The following is a 21,987-nucleotide window of genomic DNA, read 5'->3' on the forward strand; positions in this document are numbered from 1 at the left end:
CTGTCTGTGGCTGTCTGAGGTGAGGCCCCCGTTAGAGTTCACGGTGTGAAGGCAACGACTGTCCCGCTGTCCCCCAGCATCTCACGGGGGCTTGTCCCTCTGAGCACGCGCCGCAGCTGCCTCTGCCGCCCCCAGGCAGCGGTTCTGACAGTCATAACCTCGAGCTAACGTTCGCGAGGGGCTGTCCTACCGTGAATCCCTGAGCAGACACAGCCCAGGTATCCAGGTCGTTTTTAGGTGACCTGGGAAGAGGGGCAGGTGAGCTGGGCTGTGGGCTAGTGGCACGGGGACAGTGCAGGGTCATCATCTCTGGCACTTCCCTCTCCTTCCCGCTGTCCCATCCTCCTTTGCGGAGAGAGGGCTCCCCAGGAGAGGCCCCCGGGCCAGGGCCTGAGGGGAACTGAGATCTGATGAGGTCGCCTCATGGGAGACTTGAGCAGGAGGACACGAGGCTTTGGCAAAGCACACAGCGGACTCCCAGGGCTCTCTTGCAGTGCCTATGGGAACAGCGCCCCCTGGAGTCGGGCAAGGGGCAAGGATGAGGAGACAATTGCGGCAGGGTTGGGGCATGGCTTTTCTGTGCTTGGCCTTGACCTTGGCCGGCACTCACCAGGCTTCTTGTCCCACCCATGTCCCAGCCACCTCTCTCAGGCCAGCCAACCGGCCAGCTGTCAGAAGTAGGCAGAGAACAGTGATGCTTAGTGCAGCACCAGCCTCCAGAAACAGATGCAAAACGGTGGCTTCTAGAACCTGAGTGCAAACTTAAAATGAATTCCCGGTGGCAAAGCGGGTCTCTGGTACAAGGGAGGTGGGAGGGAATCCTCCTCCAACTGCCCAGGGGTCTGCCCCCACCCCAGGTCCTTTGGGCCTGACCTGCCTGCCTGCCAGCTGTGAGGTGCAAGGTGGGAGCCCAGCTCCCAGCAGCTGCCGGCAGACTCCAGAAGGCTCAGCTCAAAGACTGCGGCCTCAGGGGGGCCTGAGGTGGCCTCCCTGGCCTGGGTCAGAGGGAGGGCAGCCCTGGGACATCATGAGAGCCCTCACCTGCGTGCACTGTTCTGAGTCCATCCGCCCACCCACCTTCCTGGTCACTCTGCGGGGAGAGATGACAGATGGCTACTGAGGTCCAGGAAGTGATGATAAGAGTGTGTCCAAAATCATGGAGCTAATGGGTGACCAAGCCAGACTGCAGGGTCAGTCCTCCTCTCCCTGCCTGCCTCAGGTTCCAACAGCCAAACCTGAGGTGCAGGAGCCCTGCCTTTCCCTTTACCTCGGCCCCTCGGCCCAGGGTCAGCGCGCCCTAGTGTCAGGTCTGGGAGCATCTGACAGCAGGGGGCGCTCCAAGCCTGCACATCGGAGCCAGTCCAGGAATCAGCGCAAGACCACTGTGGGTTTGGCTTTGTTTTTTGCTGTTTTCCAAATCTACTCTCTTATTGACAAACTAGTGTGGTTTCCAGGTTCCCCTAATTTGAACATTCTTTGCTTTTTGCTTTTTAGGGCCACACCTGCGGCATATGGAAGTTCCCAGGCTAGGGGTCAAATCGGAGCTGTAGCCGCCAGCCTACGCCACAGCCACAACCACAGCCACACAGGATCCGAGCCACATCTGTGGCCTACACCACAGCTCCCGGCAACGCTGGATCCTTAATCCAGTGACCGAACCCAAATCCTCATGGATGCTGGTCAGGTTCGTAACCCACTGAGCCACAACAGCAACTCCCACGAACATTCTTTTACCTGCTTCCTAGAGAACACACCCACTTGTACAAGCATCAAAAGCAGAGTCGCTGGAACATGAGGCTTAGCCTCGGGCTTAGCTTCCCCATCCGTATACATGGGGACATGGCAGGACCAGGCTGTGAGGGCGACGCATCAGAGGGCAGGGGCACCAGACCACCTGCAGGGCCCACCTGGTGTTGAGCAGCTCGATCTCCGTGCCCCGCTCCCGCTCCAGCCTGCCGTAGGCCTCACGGTGGCGCCGCACCTCCTCTTCCAGGGCCTGCTCGGCCGTGGCCTCCTGGTCCTTCACCATCTCCTCCAGCTCGTGCACCCTGAGGAGAGGGACGCGGGCTTCAGCCCAGGGCAAGCTCTAGTGGCCTGTCTCCTCCCCACAACCCAGGCTGCAACCATGGGGAGCCCCGGACCCCAAGACCCTGAGTCACTGACATGGTGACTCAGGGAGGTGGCGACTGTGGGCAGCGGCAGTGTGTCTGCCAGGCCGGTGCGCCAGCAGCTTTGCTGACAGATCAATGAGGGACATCTAAAGAGTGATGTGTCAGGAGTTCCCGTTGTGGCGCAGCAGAAATGAATCCGACTAGGAACCAAGAGGTTGCGGGTTTGATCCCTGGCCTTGCTCAGTGGGTTAAGGATCCGGCGTTGCTGTGAGCTATGGTGCAGGTCTCAGACATGGCTCGGATCTGGCATTGCCGTGGCTCTGGCGTAGGCCAGTGGCTACAGCTCCAATTCGACCCCTAGCCTTTGAACTTCCATATGCCACAGGAAGTGGCCCTAAAAAGACAATCAATCAATCAATCAATTGATCAATTAAGAGAGGTGTGTCAGCCACACACACTTCTGGGCAGTCAGTCTAGGGGGGAGAAGGGGGCACTCCAAGGTGGGCACAAGGCGGGCCGGCCTTTCCACAGCTGAACCAAACAGCCCTCACCCTCGCCCCCTCTTCTGCTCCACTCCTTCCTGGTCCCCCTCTGATCAATAATCCCGCTTACTGGGCAGCCTGACTCCAAAGATGGATACAACCTGGCTGGTGGCTCTGAATGTGCCAGAGCGGAGGAAGGCCAGGCCCCACAGTGAATGTTCTAAGCCCAAGACTGGCAGCCTCGCTGGGGCATCAGTTTGGAGCACTTTTCCCAGGCAACGGTCCCTCCATGAGGCTGACCTTCTGGGTGTAACAAGAGGCCCGTCTTTGGGCTCTAGAAGGTTGAGGAACAGAGCCCGGGTGGAGGTCAGTTCACTAAGTTTCGTGACATCCCGTGAGGACAACTACACTCTGGCGGAGGGCGCGGCAGTGCCTGGACCCTTCTCACCACTAGCAGGTGAGTCAGGGGCTAGCAGGGCTCGTCCTCCAGAAGGGAGGTCAGGCTCTCACGGCTGCAGGATAGAGAGACAGGAGATGGGTCCCGATTCTTGCCTCTGCCCGACGCTGAGACTGCAGACCTGGGGGGGCAGTGAGGTCAAGTTCTGGCCTTTCTCCCTGTCCCCAGAGACCTGGCCGTCTGGGTGCCCAGCAGCAAGGGGCTGACGCTCACAGACCCTCAGAGCTGAAGGACATGCGGGTTCCCCGCCCCCCAGCCTTCCCCGAGGGCCTCGGCCCACGGCCCCCCGCGCTGCCCCGTCTGGCCAGACCTGTGCACCAGCTGCGTGTTCTCCTGCTTCAGCTTGCTCTTCAGGTCCCCGTTGGTCAGGCTGTCATTTTCCAGCTCTGTCACCTTCTTTTCCAGGAAGCTCACCTACCGTGGTGGGGGCAGGGGTGGGGGTGGAGAAAACTTTTAAGTCCACAGAACTGAGAACCTGGGAACCACAGGACTGACGGCCAGGCCCCGCGGGACGGTGCACGGAGAGAAGAGTCCTGTTGGGTGTGGTGCTGGTGGGACGGATGTGCCATGTGACCGGGCCACTTAGCCAACTCCTGGGCAAAGACAGGCCTCCCCTGTCCCCAGGCAGCAGCAGCCCGGAGCAGCCGACCACCCCAGGCGCCGCCCGCCCAGACCTACCTTCTCTGTGATGTCGTTGTCGCAGGAGTCGATGCTGTCCCGAAACAGGTCCTCGGTGCTGCCATTGCTGCTGCTGAAGTTGCTGCTGTGCATGAGCTGCCTGCGGGGGTGGGGGAGGTGCATCTGGCTGCAGGGGCCCCGGGCAGACTGGGGTCCAGGCTCAGGCTATGGGCTGGGAAGCACCTGGGACCCCAGGAAGGGTGGCAGAAACCACCCCACCCCCACCCCACCCCGAGAAGGCTGCCCTTTCCTGCTGCTTCAGAACCCAGCCAGCAGCTACCAAGGGACCAGAGCTGGTGGGTGATCCCCTGGTCCCTCCCCTCTGGAAAAAGGCCTGGTGAAGGTGGCCTGGCCCCTCAGTGCTGGCAGAGGACCTGGGCCTCCTGGGACCACCCAGCCCTCCACCATGGGTCTCCCGCCACATCTCTGAGGACGGGCAGAGATGGAGACCCGCCCAGGCTGCGCAGGGCAGAGGGTGGGGGAGTGCGGCTGGAACGCAGCCGCTGCCCAGGTAACTCTTGCCGGAGGCAAAACCCAGCTACGGCTCCTCAGGGGCCCCCACTTCCCACTCCCTGCCAGGCAGCAGCCAGGGTCTTCGCCAAGAGACTGTCCCACCCCAGCTCCTGGACACGTGCTAGCAGCTCAAAGCCCTGGGTGGGGACCTGGGGCGAGTCTGTGGCAGAGCCAGAGCAGGACCCGGGCAGTCCCAGGAAGCCAGCTGTGCAGGATTTAACCTGGAGCAGGACGACCAGGTCCAGTGGGCCCCTCACGGCCCCATCTCTGCCGGTAGGAAGCCCAGGGCTTCTGCTGGTATAGCTGCCAGCACCGGAGGACAGGAAAGCGCATTGAGAGCTATAGGGTGGGTGCCCCTGGCGTGCCCGCCTGCGGTGGAGTAGCTGAGGGTTTAGAGAGGCCGACTGCAGCCAGAAGGGACAGGGGTGGGGCAGGCCCTTCTTTCTCAGATCTCCCTCTGCCTGCACTGCCCCAGGGTGCCTCGCTCCCCTCTCGGGCGCGCCACACGCAGGGTGCTGGCTGGGTCTGGCTGCTGGCCCGGGGCCTGCCACCCTGGCGGCAGGAACACAGTGAAAAGGGACAGCATTCAACCCAGGCTTCCGAGGGGGCCTTACCGTCCGAAGGCCGTGCTAGAGATCTTTCGGTTGGGGCTAGAGAGAGAGGGAGGGAGGAGAAAGGATTGGTGAACAGAGGGGCCTCTAGCCCGCTCCCCCCACCGCCGGGCTGGAGGAGACCACAGAGCAGCCCAGGCTTTCTCCCGCCCGCTGAAGGGCCTGCACTAATCAGCTGGGCTCTGAGAAGCAGCCCCCATCACCTGCCAGGACGGTAGGGCCACCTTCCCCGCTGCTCCTCCCCCCGCCCCCACCCTGCCCGCCTGCCCACCCAACCCTGGGCTGGGCCCCGGGGCTCACCTATTGGCCTTGAGGTTTTTCAGCCGGGCTTCCAGGTCATTGAGCAGGTTGATCTTCTTGCAGCACTGAGAGCAGTAAACATCCAGCAACTCGCTGTTGTACGCGTGCCGCTCCTTCCTAGGCGTCTGCCCCGCGCTGGTCCCCGAGAGAGAAAGAAAGCTCCCTCTTACCAGCTGTCGGTCAGGTGCCCTGCCTCATCCTGCCAAGCTTACTACCAGGTCCTCCAGTACCTATGGGCCTCGTGAGTGAGTTTGGCAGGGGGTGGGGTGGGGGGTGGCGGGAGTGGAAGTACAGGGACGGACCTTTCTCCTCCAGAACTTTCAAACAGAAGCCAACGGTTGTACCCATTTCACAGAGAAGGCAACTGAGGGCTAATGTCAGAGTCAGTAACGACTCAGGAGCGTGGGAAGGTATCAATACGCCACTCGGATTCTGCAGTTCTGTTTCTTTCCCAAGAAAGGAGGAAGGAGGAGGAATTCCAGACCCCCAGTCGGGGTGCAGAGGCTGCCCCCCAACTCCAGGAGCAGATCCCAGTTAGCGCCTGACTCTACTATGAACGCCTCCCCGGGGATGTGGCTGGACTGGTTCTCCCGCTTTTCCTGGACCCCAAATGCCATTCCAGACCAAGGGGCCACCTGGAGGACACGGACGACCCCAGGTCCGAGTAGACGTTGGTCCTGGTCTCGTCGTCGGGGCAGGGGCTGCTCGGGGCACAGTCCACGTCATCCGCCTCCCCGTAGTCTTCGAACTGCTCCTCGTTGCTGACCAGCGAGGTGGTGGAGTGCGTGGAGAGGTCCGACGTGGTCATGGGTGGAGTGTGGACCCGGGACCTGAGTGCGTGACAAGGGTGGCTGTGAACGAGGTGCTGCCCACAGCCCGCGGGGGCCGAAGCCGCCAGCCCTTCCAGGAGGTCGATCAGTGCCACGGATACCAGGAGCCTGATGGAGCCTGGACTTCTTCACCTGGCAAGGCCACTCTGGGGCCCGTATCCTGGGCAGACACCTCACCACGGAAAAGGTTTCTGCACGAGAGACGTCTAAACCGATGCTTCCCCAAAACACTGCTTACAAGCAAATGGATTACTGACAGCTGCACTGAATTCGCTGTTAAATGACAGGATACATCAGTAGACGAAAGGATTGCATCAACTATGGACTCTCGAATCGCTGTTGAAAGGCTTGTAAAAAACACTGGCGATAATGTAGAACAATGAATATAAATTGAAAGTCAGATATAAAATTTTAGACATAGGGAGTTCCCACTGCGGCTCAGCAGATTACACACGTGACAAGTATCCATGAGGATGCGGGTTCAATCCCTGGCCTGGCTCAGTGGGTTTAGGATCCAGGGCTGCCATGAGCTGTGGTATAGTCGTAGACGTGGCTTGGATCCCACGTTGCTGTGGCTGTGGCCTAGGCTGGCTGGCAGGTGTAACTCTGATTCACCCCTATTCTGAGAACTTCCATATGCTGCAGGTGTGGCCCTAAGAAGAAAAAAAAATTTTTTTAGACATAGTACATCAAAGCATATCGAGAGTTTTACACAGAATAAGGCAGAGCAGGAAATAAAAATACTTCACTGGTAACAGCGATGGGTCTGGGTGGCGGGACCACGAGGAAAGTAAGTTAACTGCCCTTCATTCTTACCATCCCCCCTTTTTCAAGTTCTGTGTAATTGCACGTGATCTTACAATGACTGAGATTTTAAAGTAAACAACCATGAGTGGCTGGGGGCGAAGCTTCTCCTAGTTTGTAAAGGGGATTTCTAGCCCAAAGAAGCCTAATGCCACAGAATGTGGGTTAGCGACCCCATGTGGCCTGGGACAGTGACAGCAGCTGGTTGAACTCTGTCTAGAACCCAAGAACAAAGACAACTCCTCATCAGCACCTGCCAAACCGAATCTTCCCTCACGTCCCTGTGCAGGGGTTTCCGTGCATTCTTACTCATCACCTAGCATCTCTCCAAGCGACTAGGCCCCGCACTCAAAAATGGGAAAGAATGGGCAGATTCCCGGTGGCCTTGCAGTTAAGGACTCAGCACTGTCACCGCTGTGGCTCAGATTCGACCCCTGGACCAGGAACTTTTGTAGGCCAGGGACACTACCCCCTCCAAATTTGGGGGGGGCGGTGTGATTCTCAAACTCTGCACCTGAAGACCCGTTTCTATCTAAGAATCTCAGTGTTAATGACAGGACGCTAAAGATCAGGTCTCCTGGTGCCTGCACTCCACTTATTTTTAAAAATTTTTTTAAATTTTTTATTTTGCCTTTTGAGGGCTGACCCATGGCACATGGAGGTTCCCAGGCTAGGGGTCGAATTGGGGCTGTAGCTGCCGGCCTACACCACAGCCACAGCCACAGCCTCATCTATGACCTACACCACAGCTCACCGTCATGCCGGATCCTTAACCCACTGAGCGAGGCCAGGGATTGAACCTGCGTCCTCATGGATGTTAGTTGGGTTCGTTAACCACTGAGCCACAACAGGAACTCCCGCCACCCCATTTATTTACTTGTTTATCTACTTATTTACCTGTCCTCAGGTTCCTTAACACCTGGGGTTGAATTCATCCTGTCCCTCATTTCTCTCTCCTATAAAATTTTACTCGAACTCTCGGCACCCACTGCTGGCTGCCTCCTGGGCACTGGTCCCAGAAAAGGAACAGTCAGGTGGCAAATGATCAGCCAACGGGGTCAACGGGTCTGTGGTCCACACGACCAGCCATCCTTGGGTCGGGTGGCCGGTCACACAGGCGCAGGGGAGGGACCGCTCCCAGGAAGCCGCACGGACGGACAACTCCAAAGGGCCCCGCCACGAACAGCACGACTCCCAGAGCCACTCGGGTTTGAGAGCCCCTGCCCTGGAAACATGGACGAGGTTGAGCCATAGGAAACAGTCTTTTGGGGCAGAAGGTTGAAAATGAAAATTGACCATTTCGTACGATCAAGCGATGCCCTCTCTCCACCCCCGGGCTGGCCGTGACATCACCTTCTCCTGACAGGTGGAGCTCCAAGGCAGTTTTAACTCACTTGTCCTCCGGCAGGAACAGGCTCCCGAGCCCTGCGTCCTTCTCGGCGGGCATCCCGAGCGACCCGTCCAGGCTCCGGGTGCTCTCCATGGGGCCCTCCATGTCCAACTCCTGGGGACCCTCGGGCGGGGCCAGCGTCATAGCCTCGTCCTCGTCCTCGTCCTCGGGAAAGAAGCCAGGCTCCCTGGGGAGGAGCTCGCCATCAGCAAAGGTGGGGTCTGGCACCTCGCTGCCCTGGGGGAGACAGAGGGGACAGAGAGAATGAGGCTGGGGCCTGGGGGCTCAGCCCAGCTCCTCAGACCACAAGGACACCAGCAGGGCTGGCGGGGGAGGGCGGGGACCCCCAGGCTTTGGTATGAGACCTTGGAGGTGATCCATTCTGGGGGGCCTCGTGCTGGCTGTCTCATGAGAGCCCAGCGAGGAGAGAGACCCTCCAGGACGGCCATCCACAGAGCAGGGCCACAGCCAGGCCAGCTGCATCATCCAGGGCACCTGGGCCACTTCGCAGGGTGCCTGTCACAAAGTCTGCACAGGAAGCCAAGTGACTCGTAAAAGGCTTCTTGGTGATCATGAGGGCACTGCCCCAACTACAGTGACCCTGACAGAGCGTGATGCAGCATGGCGCAGGGGCATGGGGTCTGCCCCACGGTTCTGGGCATGTCAGATAACCTCTCTGAACCTCGCTTTTGGCCTCTGTCACTTGAGAACAGCAACGGGATCTTATGGGATCGCTGTGTCACAGCAGGGCCTCAATCCTGGCCACAGGTCTGCTCTGGCCCTGCCGCAGCCATGCTGGGAAGCAAGAACGATAGGTCGTTCAAGAATGAGCTTTGGGGAGTTCCCGTCGTGGCTTGGCGGAAACAAATCTGACGAGTATCCATGAGGACGCAGGTTCAACCCGTGGCCTTGCTCAGAGGGTTAAGGATCCAGCATTGCCATGAGCTGTGGTGCAGGTCACAGACGAGGCTCAGATCTGGCATTGCCGTGGCTGTGGTGTAGGCCGGCAGCTGCAGCTCTGATTGGACTCCTAGCCTGGGAACTTCCATATGCTGCAGGTGCAGCCCTAAAAAGCAAATCATAAAATAAAAAAATTTAAACAGACTGAGCTTTGGGCTGGTCCCCAGTGCCTACACACCGCCCTGCCAATACACCGTAAAGATGTGCCTGAATCTTTTGCTAAAGTCATCTTATAGGAGAAGAGCTCTGGCTCTATTCCGAGTTTACCCTAGTCCGAGGGGCAACTCTCTGCAAACCCTTCCTCGGAGCTGCTTTGGCCCCAAGGCGCTAAGTACCTGGCGGGGGTGACTGCTTCCACCTGCTCCCATCCCAGACGCCAATTACTCCCCAGGCTCCTCGGCGTGCTCCTTGGCCAGGAGCCCTCACTGGAGGTGCTTCCTCCAGCCTCAGAACCACAAGAAGGGTAATAATAACGGGCTGTGAGAAGACTCAGGGCATCTCAGACAAGAACAGGATCGGGGCGTCTAAGGAAGGTGATCAGTGACAGGCTTGACTGCGCCCGCCCAGAGGTGTGCAGCTGTCTGCTGGTGAGCAGGCAGCCCTCCTGGGGGTCTATGCCCACCAAGACAGGCCAGGGCTAAGAATAGATGGCGATTAATGAGCTTGGCTCTCACCTGTGCCATGACTCGGGCTGAGTACCAGATGGACCAATAAAGCCAGCATCAGGCAGCCGGGCATCCCCGACTGCGGAGGCCGAGGGGCTGTGTAATTAAACTCGCCCCGAGCGTTCACACGGCCCTTTCCACCTCCATGTCACGAACCCAAGCCCACACGCTCCCAGCCGTACCAGGTCTCATGCCCTAAGCAAGCTCTAGTCTGCAAGCCCGAAGCCGCGTTGACACATAGGGAAGCCGACATTTATAGAACAGCCACCACATTCCCGAGACAGAGCTAAATGTTAATATTTTAACCCACGTGGGGCTTCATGACCCTTCGGGACAAGGATCCCCACCCCTATTTTACCAAGAGGAAGTCAAGGCTCAGTGAGTAACCTGTTGCAAGTGCCCTGGCCAGTAGGCAGAGGACCCCCCCTGCGTCTGGCCACTGCTCGCTTGGTTCCATTGAACACTGATGCAAATCATGCTTTCACGGGCTTTCAAACCCCATGGTGACAATGAGAGCCATTATAGGGGCACATTACTCATTATGAGGCCCAGGCACCCCACCTATGGCTGCACCTGCCCTGTGCCATCCCCTCCAGCAGGGAGTCTCTGGGTTAGAGTGTGGCCAGAATGGGGGGGCTTAGGGAGGAGCAAGGCGCATGCTCAGTTCCTCTGCCCGCAAGCTTTCCGATACCCAGACCCGAGGCGGGGGAAGGTAGGCACAGATGGGGAGTCCCTGCTCTGTGGCTCACATGAGGCCGAGTCTTCACAGCCCTCAGAGCTGGGTCTTGCTCCCCCTTCATGTAGGTGAGGTGACTTGCCCGGCACCTGCAGGAGTCAGTGGCAGGACAGGGTCTGGACTGTGAGTCACCAACGCCCGCACTTTCCCTGTGGAACCGAGTCAGCAGGGGTCTCCAAGAGGCTCCGCCCACCCTGCTCCCAGATGGGAGGCAGGGGGCCAAGCGGGGACCAGCATCCTTGTTCCAGCGTCTGGCCTGGCCTCTAGCATACCAAGGCTGAGCCCGTGCCAGGCACTGTCCCGACACACCATTCACAGTGGGGACCAAGGTCCCCTCATCGCATGTCCCACAGCGACACAGCCACACTCCTGGGTCCTGGCCCAAGGCCCTGCCCAGGGTGGAAAGAGTGGCCTCGAGTGGCTTGACTCAGCCACAAGAGGGGCAGAAGGGATCAGACACCCCTCAGGGGTCCCCGCTCTCCCAGTGAGACCACCGCCTCCTGGGCATATTTTCACCCTCTGACAGCGCAGAGTCCACAGCTGCCTGGCCCGTCACAAACCTCATCACACATGGTTCATCCCTAAAAGGCCGGGGAGGGCTCCGGGGGGTACAGGGCAGGATGAAGGATTTGTCATCTCTGTCCGACACACAGAGCAGATGAGGCTCGTGCGGGAGGGAGAGGGCCCTGCTGAGACCTGGAGCCAGGCTCCCGACACGCCCCTGCCCCTCTCCCACCCCCGCACTCAACGCCCCAGCCTTTTCTTTTAAATCAACACCTCTCCATTCAACCCACAGCTGTTCGCCCAAGGCAAGCGGACGTTTTCATTGCAACTTCAAAACCGTCTCTAGTGCGGACGGTGGGTCCCCAAGCATCTAGGATTGCTCGACGCAGGATTTTTTTTGACTTTACGATAGTATGAAAGAGACACACATTGAGTAGAAAACTGTACTCTGAAGTTTAAATTCGGCTCTTTTCCTGGTGCTGTGTGTCTGAGGCTCTCGCGACGCTGGGCAGTTGCAGCTCTTGATCTGCGATGCGATCCCGAGCGAGAACAATGGATGTGCTTAGAGCCAGCTTTTCACTTTCAGTACCGCATTCAATCAATTACATGCGCTTTTCCATGCAATTAGAAAATAGGTTTTGAGAGCTCTTTTGTGGTGCAACAGGTTAAGGATCTGGTGTTGCCGCTGCAGTGGCTTGGGTCACTGCTGTGGCGCAGGTTCGATCCCTGGGCTGGGAACTCCCACATGCCGCAGGTGCGGGGTGTGGGGGTGGGGGATCAGGTGGAGGCTCTGTGTTGGGCGATTCTTTTTTAAGGTATTCTGGGCTGCGTTACGATGTTCTGCTAAGTCAGGGGTATTAAAGTCATTTTCACCTTACAATGCAGTTACATCCTGGGAGTTCCCACTGTGGCTCAGCAGAAATAAACTAGTACCCATGAGGATGTGGGTTTGATCCCTGGCCTCGCTCAGTGGGTTAAGGGTCCAGTGTGGCTGTGAGCTGTGGTGCAGGTTGCAGATGCGGCTTGGATCCTGTGTTGCTGTGGCTGTGGTGTAGGCCGGCAGCTGAAGCTCCAATTTGACCCCTAGCCTGAGAATTTCCATATGCCACAGATGTGGCCCTAAAAAGACAAAAAACAAACAAACAAAATGCAGTTACATCCCAGTAAGATCCATAGTTTTGCCCAAATGTGCCCCTGTGGAGGCCCTGTGTCGTGCACGCTTCTGAAAAGAGGGCAATCTCTGGGGATGCTCAGGAGCTGAAGAGTAACCAGCCTGGGGGCTTAGGTGACTTCTGCTGCTGCTGCAGGCTCCAGACTCCCAAACAAACCCCAGGCCAGTCCCAGGCAGTGGCAGCACTGGGACAGAGCTGGGGGTTTAGGGGGAGGAGGATGTCGCTCCAGAGGGCATCCCGTGCCCATCGACACTCCTGTACTGAGAACCAAGAGCTGCCCGCCGCTGAGCTGCTCAGTGCCTCAGTTTCCCCATCTATCGGATGGGGCTAATTACTAGGATTGGATGAGCTGGTACATATTCTAAGCAGAAGGTGCTTAATAACGCTGAGCTATGAGCTATGAGTGTCCTCACTGCATTAAGAGAAGACAGAGATGGTGCCTCCTGGCCTGGGACCCATTTGCACATGGGCGAAGGTGGGTTGGGTTCAGCTTCTGGAAGCCAGGCTTTCCCAAATTTCAAAGCCCTCCCTCCAAACACACAGGGTGTCTCTTTTCTCCCCACAGGTTGCCTGCTGCCCACTGTCTTGGAAGGTCTCTCTGTGCATTAATTATACCCTTTAACAGGTGTCAGGATGAGATACTGCCTTGGTGAGGGCGCCCAAGAGGCTCCCAGGCTCCAGCTCTCCACCCCCAGCCCTGGCAACGGCTCCACTTCCCAGGCAGGAACTCGGAGCCAAAGAACAGCTCGGTGGGGACAGGACTGGGTAAAAATAGATTGGGCGGGCACATCCCGGCTTCCCTTGCAGCCAGGCACCAGTGGGCACACGTGGAACCCCACTGCAGGAGAGGCGTGGGGGCAGGGATGGACACCAACCGAGCCGCGGGTGGGGGAGAAGCCAGCCGGCTGCCTGGGCGAGGCTGAATGAGTTCTGGGGGCAGGCGGGAGATTGAATCGCTCACACCCTCCCAGCCAGCGGACGGCACGGGAACAGGGACAGGCCTGGTCAGGTGTTGCTGGGTCTTTCCCACACGTGGCAAGAGAGTCGGTAAGGGGTTAACTTGTGGATGCCAGCACCCTGGGTGCACAGGGAGGGGCTGGGGTCCCCTACACACCACCATGGCTCAGCCGCTCTCATCATGCAAAGACGGTCACAGCCGGGATTAGCAGCAGTCCAGGCTGCCTCCTGTTTGTGGCTGCAGCCCCTGCCATGCAGCCAGGCCACACTCTGCAGACGGGTGGCTGGGGCTCATCAGGGGCCGACAGGAGATTCTGGTTCAGCAGAGGGCTGCCCGGCTGCCAGTCAAGGAGCGAGGGTGGGCCTAGGGAGGTTTGATTGTCCACAGAGAGGCTGGTGCCTCAGCCTTGGCATCTGAATGAAAGCAACCTTGACTCCAGTACAAGGCCTCAGCTGCCCCTACAGGGCCAAGGGCAAAGCTGGGAGCACCAGGTCTCCTCACCACTAGAGGTTACGGCCCGTCTCAGCCGGCCCCGGGGACTGACCTCATGCTGTGAGATCGAAGCTCTGTAGCCCCAGCTTTCCAGGCTGGTGGGGAGGCCGAGGTCAGGAAGACACGACGCCACGGTCCCACCGCCAGGGCCAGGGCAAAGTCCCTTCGAGCTAACCTCCCTCCTGGCAGATGGCGGCCGAAGCGCCTTTTGGGCTCTCTCCTCCCAGCCAGGGGCTCCGGAATCCACCTCCCGAACCCTCGATTCAGGGAGGGCGCCACGACCACCCCAACCAAGACACCCCAACTGCTACACTATTTTCATCACAAAGTGGACCCACAGATCGCAGGAGGGGGGACCACAGTGACCATGTGGGCTCCTCGGGAGCTTATGAGTCTCCAGGGGGATGGAGTAGGAGGGTTTGAGTCACGTCCCCCAGCCCGTTTTGCAGATGGGGAGACTGAGGCTCTCAAGCGGACTTGGGTTCCATCCTGGGTCTGGCCCCCACCAGCTGGGGCCCCTCAGGCTGGTGCTGCACAGACGACAAAGAGGAAGTCACGCTCCTGCTTCTCAAGTGTCCCCACTTACGGCAGCCGAGGCGGTTGGATGAGCTTCATTCTGCGGCGCACACGTGGCACACACACCACACACACGGCACACGCGCCACACACGGCACACGCACCACACACGGCACACACGCCACACGCACCACACACACGCCACACACACCATACACACAGCACACACGGCACACACGGGGCACGCACACCACACACACGGCACACATGGCACACACGGGGCACGCACACCACACACACACGGCACACACGGCACACACACAGCACACACGACACACACACCACACACACGGCAAACACACCACACACACGGCACACACGCCACACTCGGGGCACGCACACCACACACACGGCACACACACGGCACACACGCCACACAACCACACACACGGCACATGCACCACACACACGGCACCAGGACGGAAGGGGTGGAGGCCCGCACTGCCTTTTCTTCAGTGTTATAACCACGGCTCCTGAGCTGTCCCTCTGCCCCATCTCACACCCTCGCCCCAACACACGCTGCTGCTGAGGTGGCATCACAGGAGTGCAAGGGGCAGGGGCATGACGCAGATCCCAGAAAAACTTCAGAAATGAAGGCTGTCCTGGCAGCCACACTAAGAGGTGGGCCAAGTCCCCGAGGGGCAGTAGAGCAGAGCGACTACAAGTACTAAGGGGCGGAGGAGGGTCTGAAGCAGATCCTGGCGGCCACCACACCGGCACCGGCCAGTGACCTGAGTGTCCAGTCTGTCCCAAAGGCTGTGGGGCCTCACTTTGCTGGAACCAGAGCTTGAGACCACCCCAGCCGCCCTGGGTCCAGTTCACCTACCACCCTTCCAACCAGGACAAGCATCCCAGAAGCCTGCCCACGACGAAGAGGAGGGAGCTCGCGCCGGCGTGCCGCCACCACTGACAATGACTCAGCGGGCATTTGGGCTCTGCGTGTCCTCAGAGGGACAGTCTGCAGGCCTAAGTGGCACTCGAGTCCCAGGGGTGTGGGAAGGGCCAACGAGATCTGGTTTTCAGACCTAGGCTACGGGTCAGACCACGGACTCCACGGCAAGTGCCCCGCACAGCAGGGCCATCCCCCTGCCCAGGAGACCCTCTAAGCCCCCCGTCCCCACGTGCATTCCAATAGCACATCTGAGCACATCCGAAGTTATCAGTACTCTCTTTGGGAAAAGGATCTTAGGAGCTTTGGAAACCAGTGATTTCAGAATTCATGAACCATTCTACCAATCCTGGGCTTCAGCTGCAACAGCCCCCAGCTAACCTAGCTCGTTTCCGACTGGCCCCCACAATCCTGAATTAGTTCTTTCCAATCCTGTTACTGTTGGTCCTGACGTCAGTGCTTTTTGTAAACGGACAGGACTGCTCGGTGTGTCTTGTCTAAGGTCAGACACAGATGATGTCAGCAACCAAGGACCTCTGTTGAATCCTGAGCTGTGAGCCTTGCAGGGCTTGTCCCCACACTTGTGTTCAGAGGTACAGTTATACGACCCCTTAAATTGTGTTAGTATGTTATGCTGTGTCACCTTACACCCTTAAAGCGCTAGAATTTAGCACCGTCAGTGAAATGCTAAGTGCTAATAAAATAGAATTATACCCCCCCTCATAAAAAAGTTATCAGTTAAAAAATGAAAATAAAGGAGTTCCCGTGTGGCACAGTGGGTTAAGAATCCAACTGCAGTGGCTGTGGTCAATATTCCCCCCACCCCCCAGTGCAGTGGATTAAAGAATCCGGGGTTGTTGCAGCTGCACCGTAGGTCAGCAGCTGTGGCTCAAGTTCTATCCCTGACCCAGGAACTTTCATATGCCGTGGCGGGGCCATTAAATTAATTAATTAATTAAAATTAAAATGTGTTGCTAAAAATCTAATGGACAGGGAGTTACCTGGTGGCCTGGTGGTTAGGACTCAGCACTTTCACCACTGTGGCCTGGGTTCGATCCTTGGTCTGGGAACTGAGATCTTATAGGAAGCTGCTACATGCTGCAGCCAAAATAAATACGTAAATTAAAATCTCATGGAGAAGAAAATGGAATAAGAAAATGCTTAAGTCATCCAAAAGGATTCAGAAAAAAAGGGAGGAGAGAAAATCAGAGATCTGATTGGGATAATGAAAAAATACTGAACAGGAGTTCCTGTTGTGGCTCAGTGGTTAGCGAACCTGACTAGCATCCATGAGGATGTAGGTTCAATTCCTGGCCTCGCTCAGTGGGTTAAGGATTTGGCATTGCCTCGAGCTACATGTAGGTCACAGCTGAGGCTCGGATCCCTCACAGCTGTGGCTCTGGTGCAGGCTGGCGGCTACAGTTCCAATTGGACCCCTAGCCTGGGAGCCTCCATATGCGCAGGTGCAGCCTTAAAAAGACAAAACAAACAAACAAAAAAACTGAACAGCTCAACCATATCAGTAATTCATTAAATGAAAATGGAATAGGCCATCCTATTTAAAAGACAAATACTGTCAGACTAAATTAAAAAAACAACTTGTACTATACTAACAAGAGACACAATTTAAGCATAAGGACATAGATACATAGAAAGTAAAAGAACAAAAAAAGATACACCAAAAAAACACCAACCAAAAGTTGGAGGGGCTCTATTAAGATCAAAGTATACTTTAAGGCAAGAGACATTCGAGGACATTAAAAAATGATAAAGTGGAGTTTCTATTGTGGCTCAGCAGGTTAAGAACCTGACTAACATCCATGAGGATGTGGGTTCGATCCCTGGCCTCCCCTAGTGGGTTAAGGATCCAGCGTGGCCGAAAGATTTGGCTCAGATCTGGTGTTGCTCTGGCTGTGCCTATGGCACAGGTTGGCAGCTGCAGCTCCAATTTGACCCCTACCTAGGCCAGGAACTTCCATGTGCCACAGGTGTAGCCCTGAAAAGAAAGGAAGAAAAAGACAAAGAGGGAGTTCCTGCTGTGGCGCAGTGGGTTAAGAATCCAATTGCAGTGGCTAGGGTCAATGCTGAGGCCTGAGTTTGAGCCCTGGCCCCGGAACTCCCATGCTACGGGTGCAATGAAAACAAAAGCAAAAAAAAAACCCAACCAGTTTAACAAGATGTCTCGCTCCTAAGCCTTCATGCATCTAATAACACACTTTCAAGATACACAGAACCTAGAACTACAAATTGGAGATTTTAACTCACCTTAACTCACCTCTCTCAGTAAATGACAGAGCAGGCAAACAGAATTAGAAGAAAGAAGATTTGAACAACACAAGCTTGACCAGACACAAACGACATTATGCCCATCGCCTGTGGAACAAAACCGCTGGATGGAGGAGGGTTGACGAGGATTTGGCTACTTGCACAAAACACCAAAGAATCACCATACAAGTGACTGCAAATCCCCCACCCCCGATGCCTCTACCATGGAGAAAACAGGCTCCTGTCACTTTAATGCGGTGATCAAACCTGGCACCAGTGATTGCGGACAATCACACACTGGCCTCTGGATGTGACACACTATGCAGGACATGGCATCACCTGCTATAGAGTCTTTACAAAGCACTTACATCTAATCCAGCCTTAGACTCTAACCTCCACCAGGCGGCAAAGCAGGGGATGGACCGACAAACCCCACATCACCTCGGGGAAACAACCAGAAAGAATGTGGGCTCTTCGATAGGACAACTGGCCTGGGGTCTTCACCAAAAGGGCACGTCATAGAGGTGGGAGGGGATTTTTCTAGACAAGTGGTTCTTAAAACTTCAATGTGCATCAGAGTCACATGGGGTGGATTGTTAAGAGCCAGACTGACTCAGTTTCTGATTCAGTAGGCCTGGGGTAGGTCTGAAAACGTGCATTTCCATAGGTTGAATTAGGTTGTGTTTGTTTTTTATTAACCTTTTTTTTTCTTTTTAGGGCTGCACCTAGGGGTCAGATTGGAGCTGTAGCTGCCGGCCTACCCCACGGCCACAGCAACTCGGGATCCTAGCCACATCTGTGACCTATGCCAAAGCTTGTGGCAACACTAGATCCTTAACCCAGTGATTGAGGCCAGGGATCAAATCTGCATCCTCATGGATACTAGTTGGGTTCTTTTTTTTTTTAAGCTTCTTTTTTTTTTTTTGGTTTTTTTGTTTTGTTTTGTTTTGTCTTTTTGCTATTTCTTGGGCCGCTCCCGCGGCATATGGAGTTTCCCAGGCTAGGGGTCTAATCGGAGCTGTAGCTGCCAGCCTACGCCTGAGCCACAGCAACGTGGGATCCGAGCCGCGTCTGCAACCTACACCACAGCTCACGGCAACGCCGGATCGTTAACCCACTGAGCAAGGGCAGGGATCAAACCCACAACCTCATGGTTCCTAGTCGGATTTGTTAACCACGGCGCCACGACGGGAACTCCTTTTTTAAGCTTCTTAAGGCCACACCAGCGGCATATGGAGTTGCCAACCAAGGGGTCCAATCAGAGCTATAGTTGCCAGTCTACACCACAGCCACAGCAACATCAGATCCAAGCCAAGTCTGTACCTACATCACAGCTCATGGCAATGCCAGATCCTTAACCCACTGAGTGAGGCCAGGGATTGAACCTGAGTCCTCGTGGTTTCTAGTCGGATTCGTTTCTGCTGCACCACTGGGAACTCCACTAGTTAGGTTCTTAATCCCCCGAGCCACAGTGGGAACTCCTGTAACCATTCTTAAAAGGTTCTTGATATCCATGTCCAAACTGCTTAAAGTACACTAAGAAATTATTTTTAAAATTAAACATTTTAAAAAGTACACTAAGAAATCCGAAGAAAAGCAAAGAATAATAATAAATATTCAACTATCAGATTGGCAAAGTTGAAAAAAAAACCCTCAATGTTGATGTTTTTGGAATTGTGAATGGAGCGATTTTTCTAGAAAACGGGTTAAGGACCTGATGTAATCTGTGAGGATGCAAGTTCCCTACACCGCAATAACACTGGATCCTTAACCCACCGATCGAGGCCAGGGATCAACCCCGAATCCTCATGGAGACTAGACTGGGTCCTTAACCCACTGAGCCACAGTGGGAACTCCTTTGTGTTTTTTTTTGAAAGTTCATTTCTAACAAGTTGTCAGGTGATGCTGATGCTGCTGGTGCCTGGCCACACTGTGAGAACCATCGTCCTAGATTAACCGAGAGACATAAGCCCTGAACATTATCCTTGATTAGATCCCAGCTCAAACAAGCAAGCAAACAAACCACCACCCAGCTGTAAAAGACCTTTTTGGGGGGACAAACGGGAAAGGGTGGAGTACGGACTAGATACTGAGTGACAGAGATGCTTGATTTTGTCAGGTGTGTCAGTGGTATCCACTCACGAAGGAGACATGCCTTTAGTTTTGATAACGTCTTGCCTAACTGTATGTCAACTGGTTCAGGAAAAGTTACAGAGACAAAGCAAACACAGTAGCAGCGGAGGTCCCATCGTGGCGCAGCGGAATCTGACTAGGAACCATGAGGAGGCAGGTTCCATCCCTGGCCTCACTCAGTAGGTTAAGGACCCAGTGTTGCCGCAAGCTGTGATGTAGGTCGCAGATGTGGCTCACATTCTGCGTTGCCGTGGCTGTGGTGTAGGCCGGCAGCTGCAGCTCCGATTGGACCCCTAGCCTGGGAGCCTCCACATGCCGCGAGTGTGGCCCTAAAAAAAAAAGAAAAGAAGGATGAAAATGGGAAACCATCCTTAACGCTATCCTAGAAGTTCCCTGGTGGTTCAGCAGGTTAAGGATCCAGTATTGTTACAACAGTGGCTTGGGTCACTGCTGTGACATGGGTTCAATCCCCAGGCGGGGAACTTCCAACAAGCCATGGGCAGTCAAAAAACAGAATGTTCTCCTAGAGGTAGAGTCAGAAGTAGGGAGCCCAGGGGACCAGCACAACCTCCAGTGGGTCAAACAAACCTGCAAGAGTAAGAACTGTCAGGCAATAGTCTAGGTTACAAATGACCAGAAGGACCAAGAGGTGAGGGCGGCTCAAGCTGTAGGAAGCATCCTCTCTAGAAGGTGAGCCAAGAGTCACAGCATCACTAGAAGCTTTTCCAAGTAGAGCATTTGGCCAAGAGCCACCCCGATGGGCCCCACATCCACAGCGGGCCTGTGCCTGAAGGCAAAGGTACCCACCTGCACTCGGGCTCTCCCTGGACACCAGGCTCTGCTCACCCTCCACCCCACCCCCGCCCCTGGAGGACGGGTCCAGAGAACCTTCCTGTTACAGGCAGAGCTGTGTCTCCCTGCCCACCCGAGAGTCTCTAGAATGTAACTGCCTTTAGAGTCAGGGTCTTTAGAGAGGTAATTAAATTAAAATGAGGTCATAAGGATGGCCCTAACCCGATATGACTGGCGGTGTCTTTCTAAGGAGATTAGGACACGGGGACGGGGACACACACACACACACACACACACACACACGACACGTGAAGATACGGGGGGGAAGTCAAACCAGGGAGAAAGGTCTCAGAAGAAATCAATTTCCTGGCCACTCTGATCGTGGACACGGGACTCCAGCACCGTGAAAAAAGGACCCTCCAGGTGTTCGAGCCCCCGTCCGCGGTAGGGTTAGGGCGGCCCTAGCAACTCAGACCCCTTCCTCCCGCAGGACATCTGCGTGGAGACCCTTCAGCTCCGTCCATGGTGTCCACCCGGAAAACGAGAGCCCATTCCTTTAATGTCCATTCAAAGAGAGCGACTGGATCTCTAGAACCTTGTCAAGAAATTCTGGATTTTGTGGGCATTTGGGGGCCTCTTCTCAAAAGAACTGTTGGCTTCTCGTCCACGATCGTTCTGAACCACTGCTGCTTCTAAAGAGACGGTGTTTTGCTGAAACTGAACCTGGGTGGATCCACAATCATTAGGACCATGTACCATAAACACTGCTTACACACGGATCTAAGGAGGGACACATTTCTTGGGTACTCTCAATAGCCACAGGTTAATAGTCTAGTTTCATTTTTTTTAAATTTTATTTATTTATTTATTTATTTAGTCTTTTTTTTTTTTTTTTTTTTTTTTTTTTTGCTATTTCTTGGGCCGCCCCTGCGGCATATGGAGGTTCCCAGGCTAGGGGTCGAATCGGAGCCATAGCCACCGGCCTACGCCAGAGCCACAGCAACTCGGGATCCGAGCCGCGTCTGCAACCTACATCACAGCTCACGGCAACGCCGGATCGTTAACCCACTGAGCAAGGGCAGGGACCGAACCCGCAACCTCATGGTTCCTAGTCGGATTCGTTAACCACTGCGCCACGACGGGAACTCCCTAGTTTCATTTTAAAGAAGTGTCTGTGTGCAGTTCGGCCAGGGGCATTTAAAATGGCAAAGGCATTTTCTTGTTTGCCCAGAGCTGTATATCGTGTAGCTAGAACACAAATGGGAAAGTTATTTTGCCTAAATAGTGACTGGCTGACATGAGATCTGCCGTGAGCCCTGGAACCACAGGGCCACAGCGGAGCCTCTATCCCTGGCACAGGCACCTCTGCGGCCAGCAACGCTCGCTCACTGAGCAAGTTATTACCGGTTTCTCCGTGCCAGGCAGTATTTCTGGCTACTTGAAAGCTAGGGCCGACTTCTTCCCTCTGTTGCGGTCAGTTTGGGGAGGAGGGCACTTTACCACTCCCAGGACACGTGGGCACCCTGCTTGGCTGTGATGCCAGCCTCCCTCCGACACAGCCAGAACCGGAGTCCCCTCTCCCCTGAGGCTGGCTGTCCAGGGTCCATGACAGCGATTGAGAGGCCAGGCAGACACTGCAGCTGGATTTGACTAAGTGAGCCACCTCCAG

General features: G+C 55.8%; 1 protein-coding gene across 5 annotated transcripts in view; it reads right to left on the bottom strand.

The window, feature by feature from the left end:
* The window catches only part of RAB11FIP4 (RAB11 family interacting protein 4), a 108,432-nt gene that overhangs the window by 5,445 nt on the left and 81,000 nt on the right, over nucleotides 1-21,987 (bottom strand). For 4 of the 5 annotated variants that reach the window (XM_003131748.6, XM_005669074.4, XM_084985277.1 and 1 more), the window contains exons 4-10: nucleotides 8,181-8,413; nucleotides 5,788-5,982; nucleotides 5,153-5,287; nucleotides 4,856-4,891; nucleotides 3,729-3,828; nucleotides 3,361-3,464; nucleotides 1,908-2,048 (exon numbers count right to left, since the gene is read on the bottom strand). In XM_003131748.6, coding sequence (XP_003131796.1) covers nucleotides 1,908-2,048; nucleotides 3,361-3,464; nucleotides 3,729-3,828; nucleotides 4,856-4,891; nucleotides 5,153-5,287; nucleotides 5,788-5,982; nucleotides 8,181-8,413 — 944 coding nt within the window. Of the gene's footprint in view, nucleotides 1-1,907; nucleotides 2,049-3,360; nucleotides 3,465-3,728; nucleotides 3,829-4,855; nucleotides 4,892-5,152; nucleotides 5,288-5,787; nucleotides 6,558-7,524; nucleotides 8,414-21,987 lie in introns of all 5 variants that reach the window. The other variant, XM_084985279.1, reaches the window with a different exon arrangement.

This window comes from Sus scrofa, chromosome 12 (assembly GCF_054392235.1).
Source record: "Sus scrofa isolate SSC_HxYL_T2T_F1_AM1 chromosome 12, Sscrofa_HxYL_maternal_Yorkshire_Landrace_v2.0, whole genome shotgun sequence".
Lineage (NCBI taxonomy): Eukaryota > Metazoa > Chordata > Mammalia > Artiodactyla > Suidae > Sus > Sus scrofa.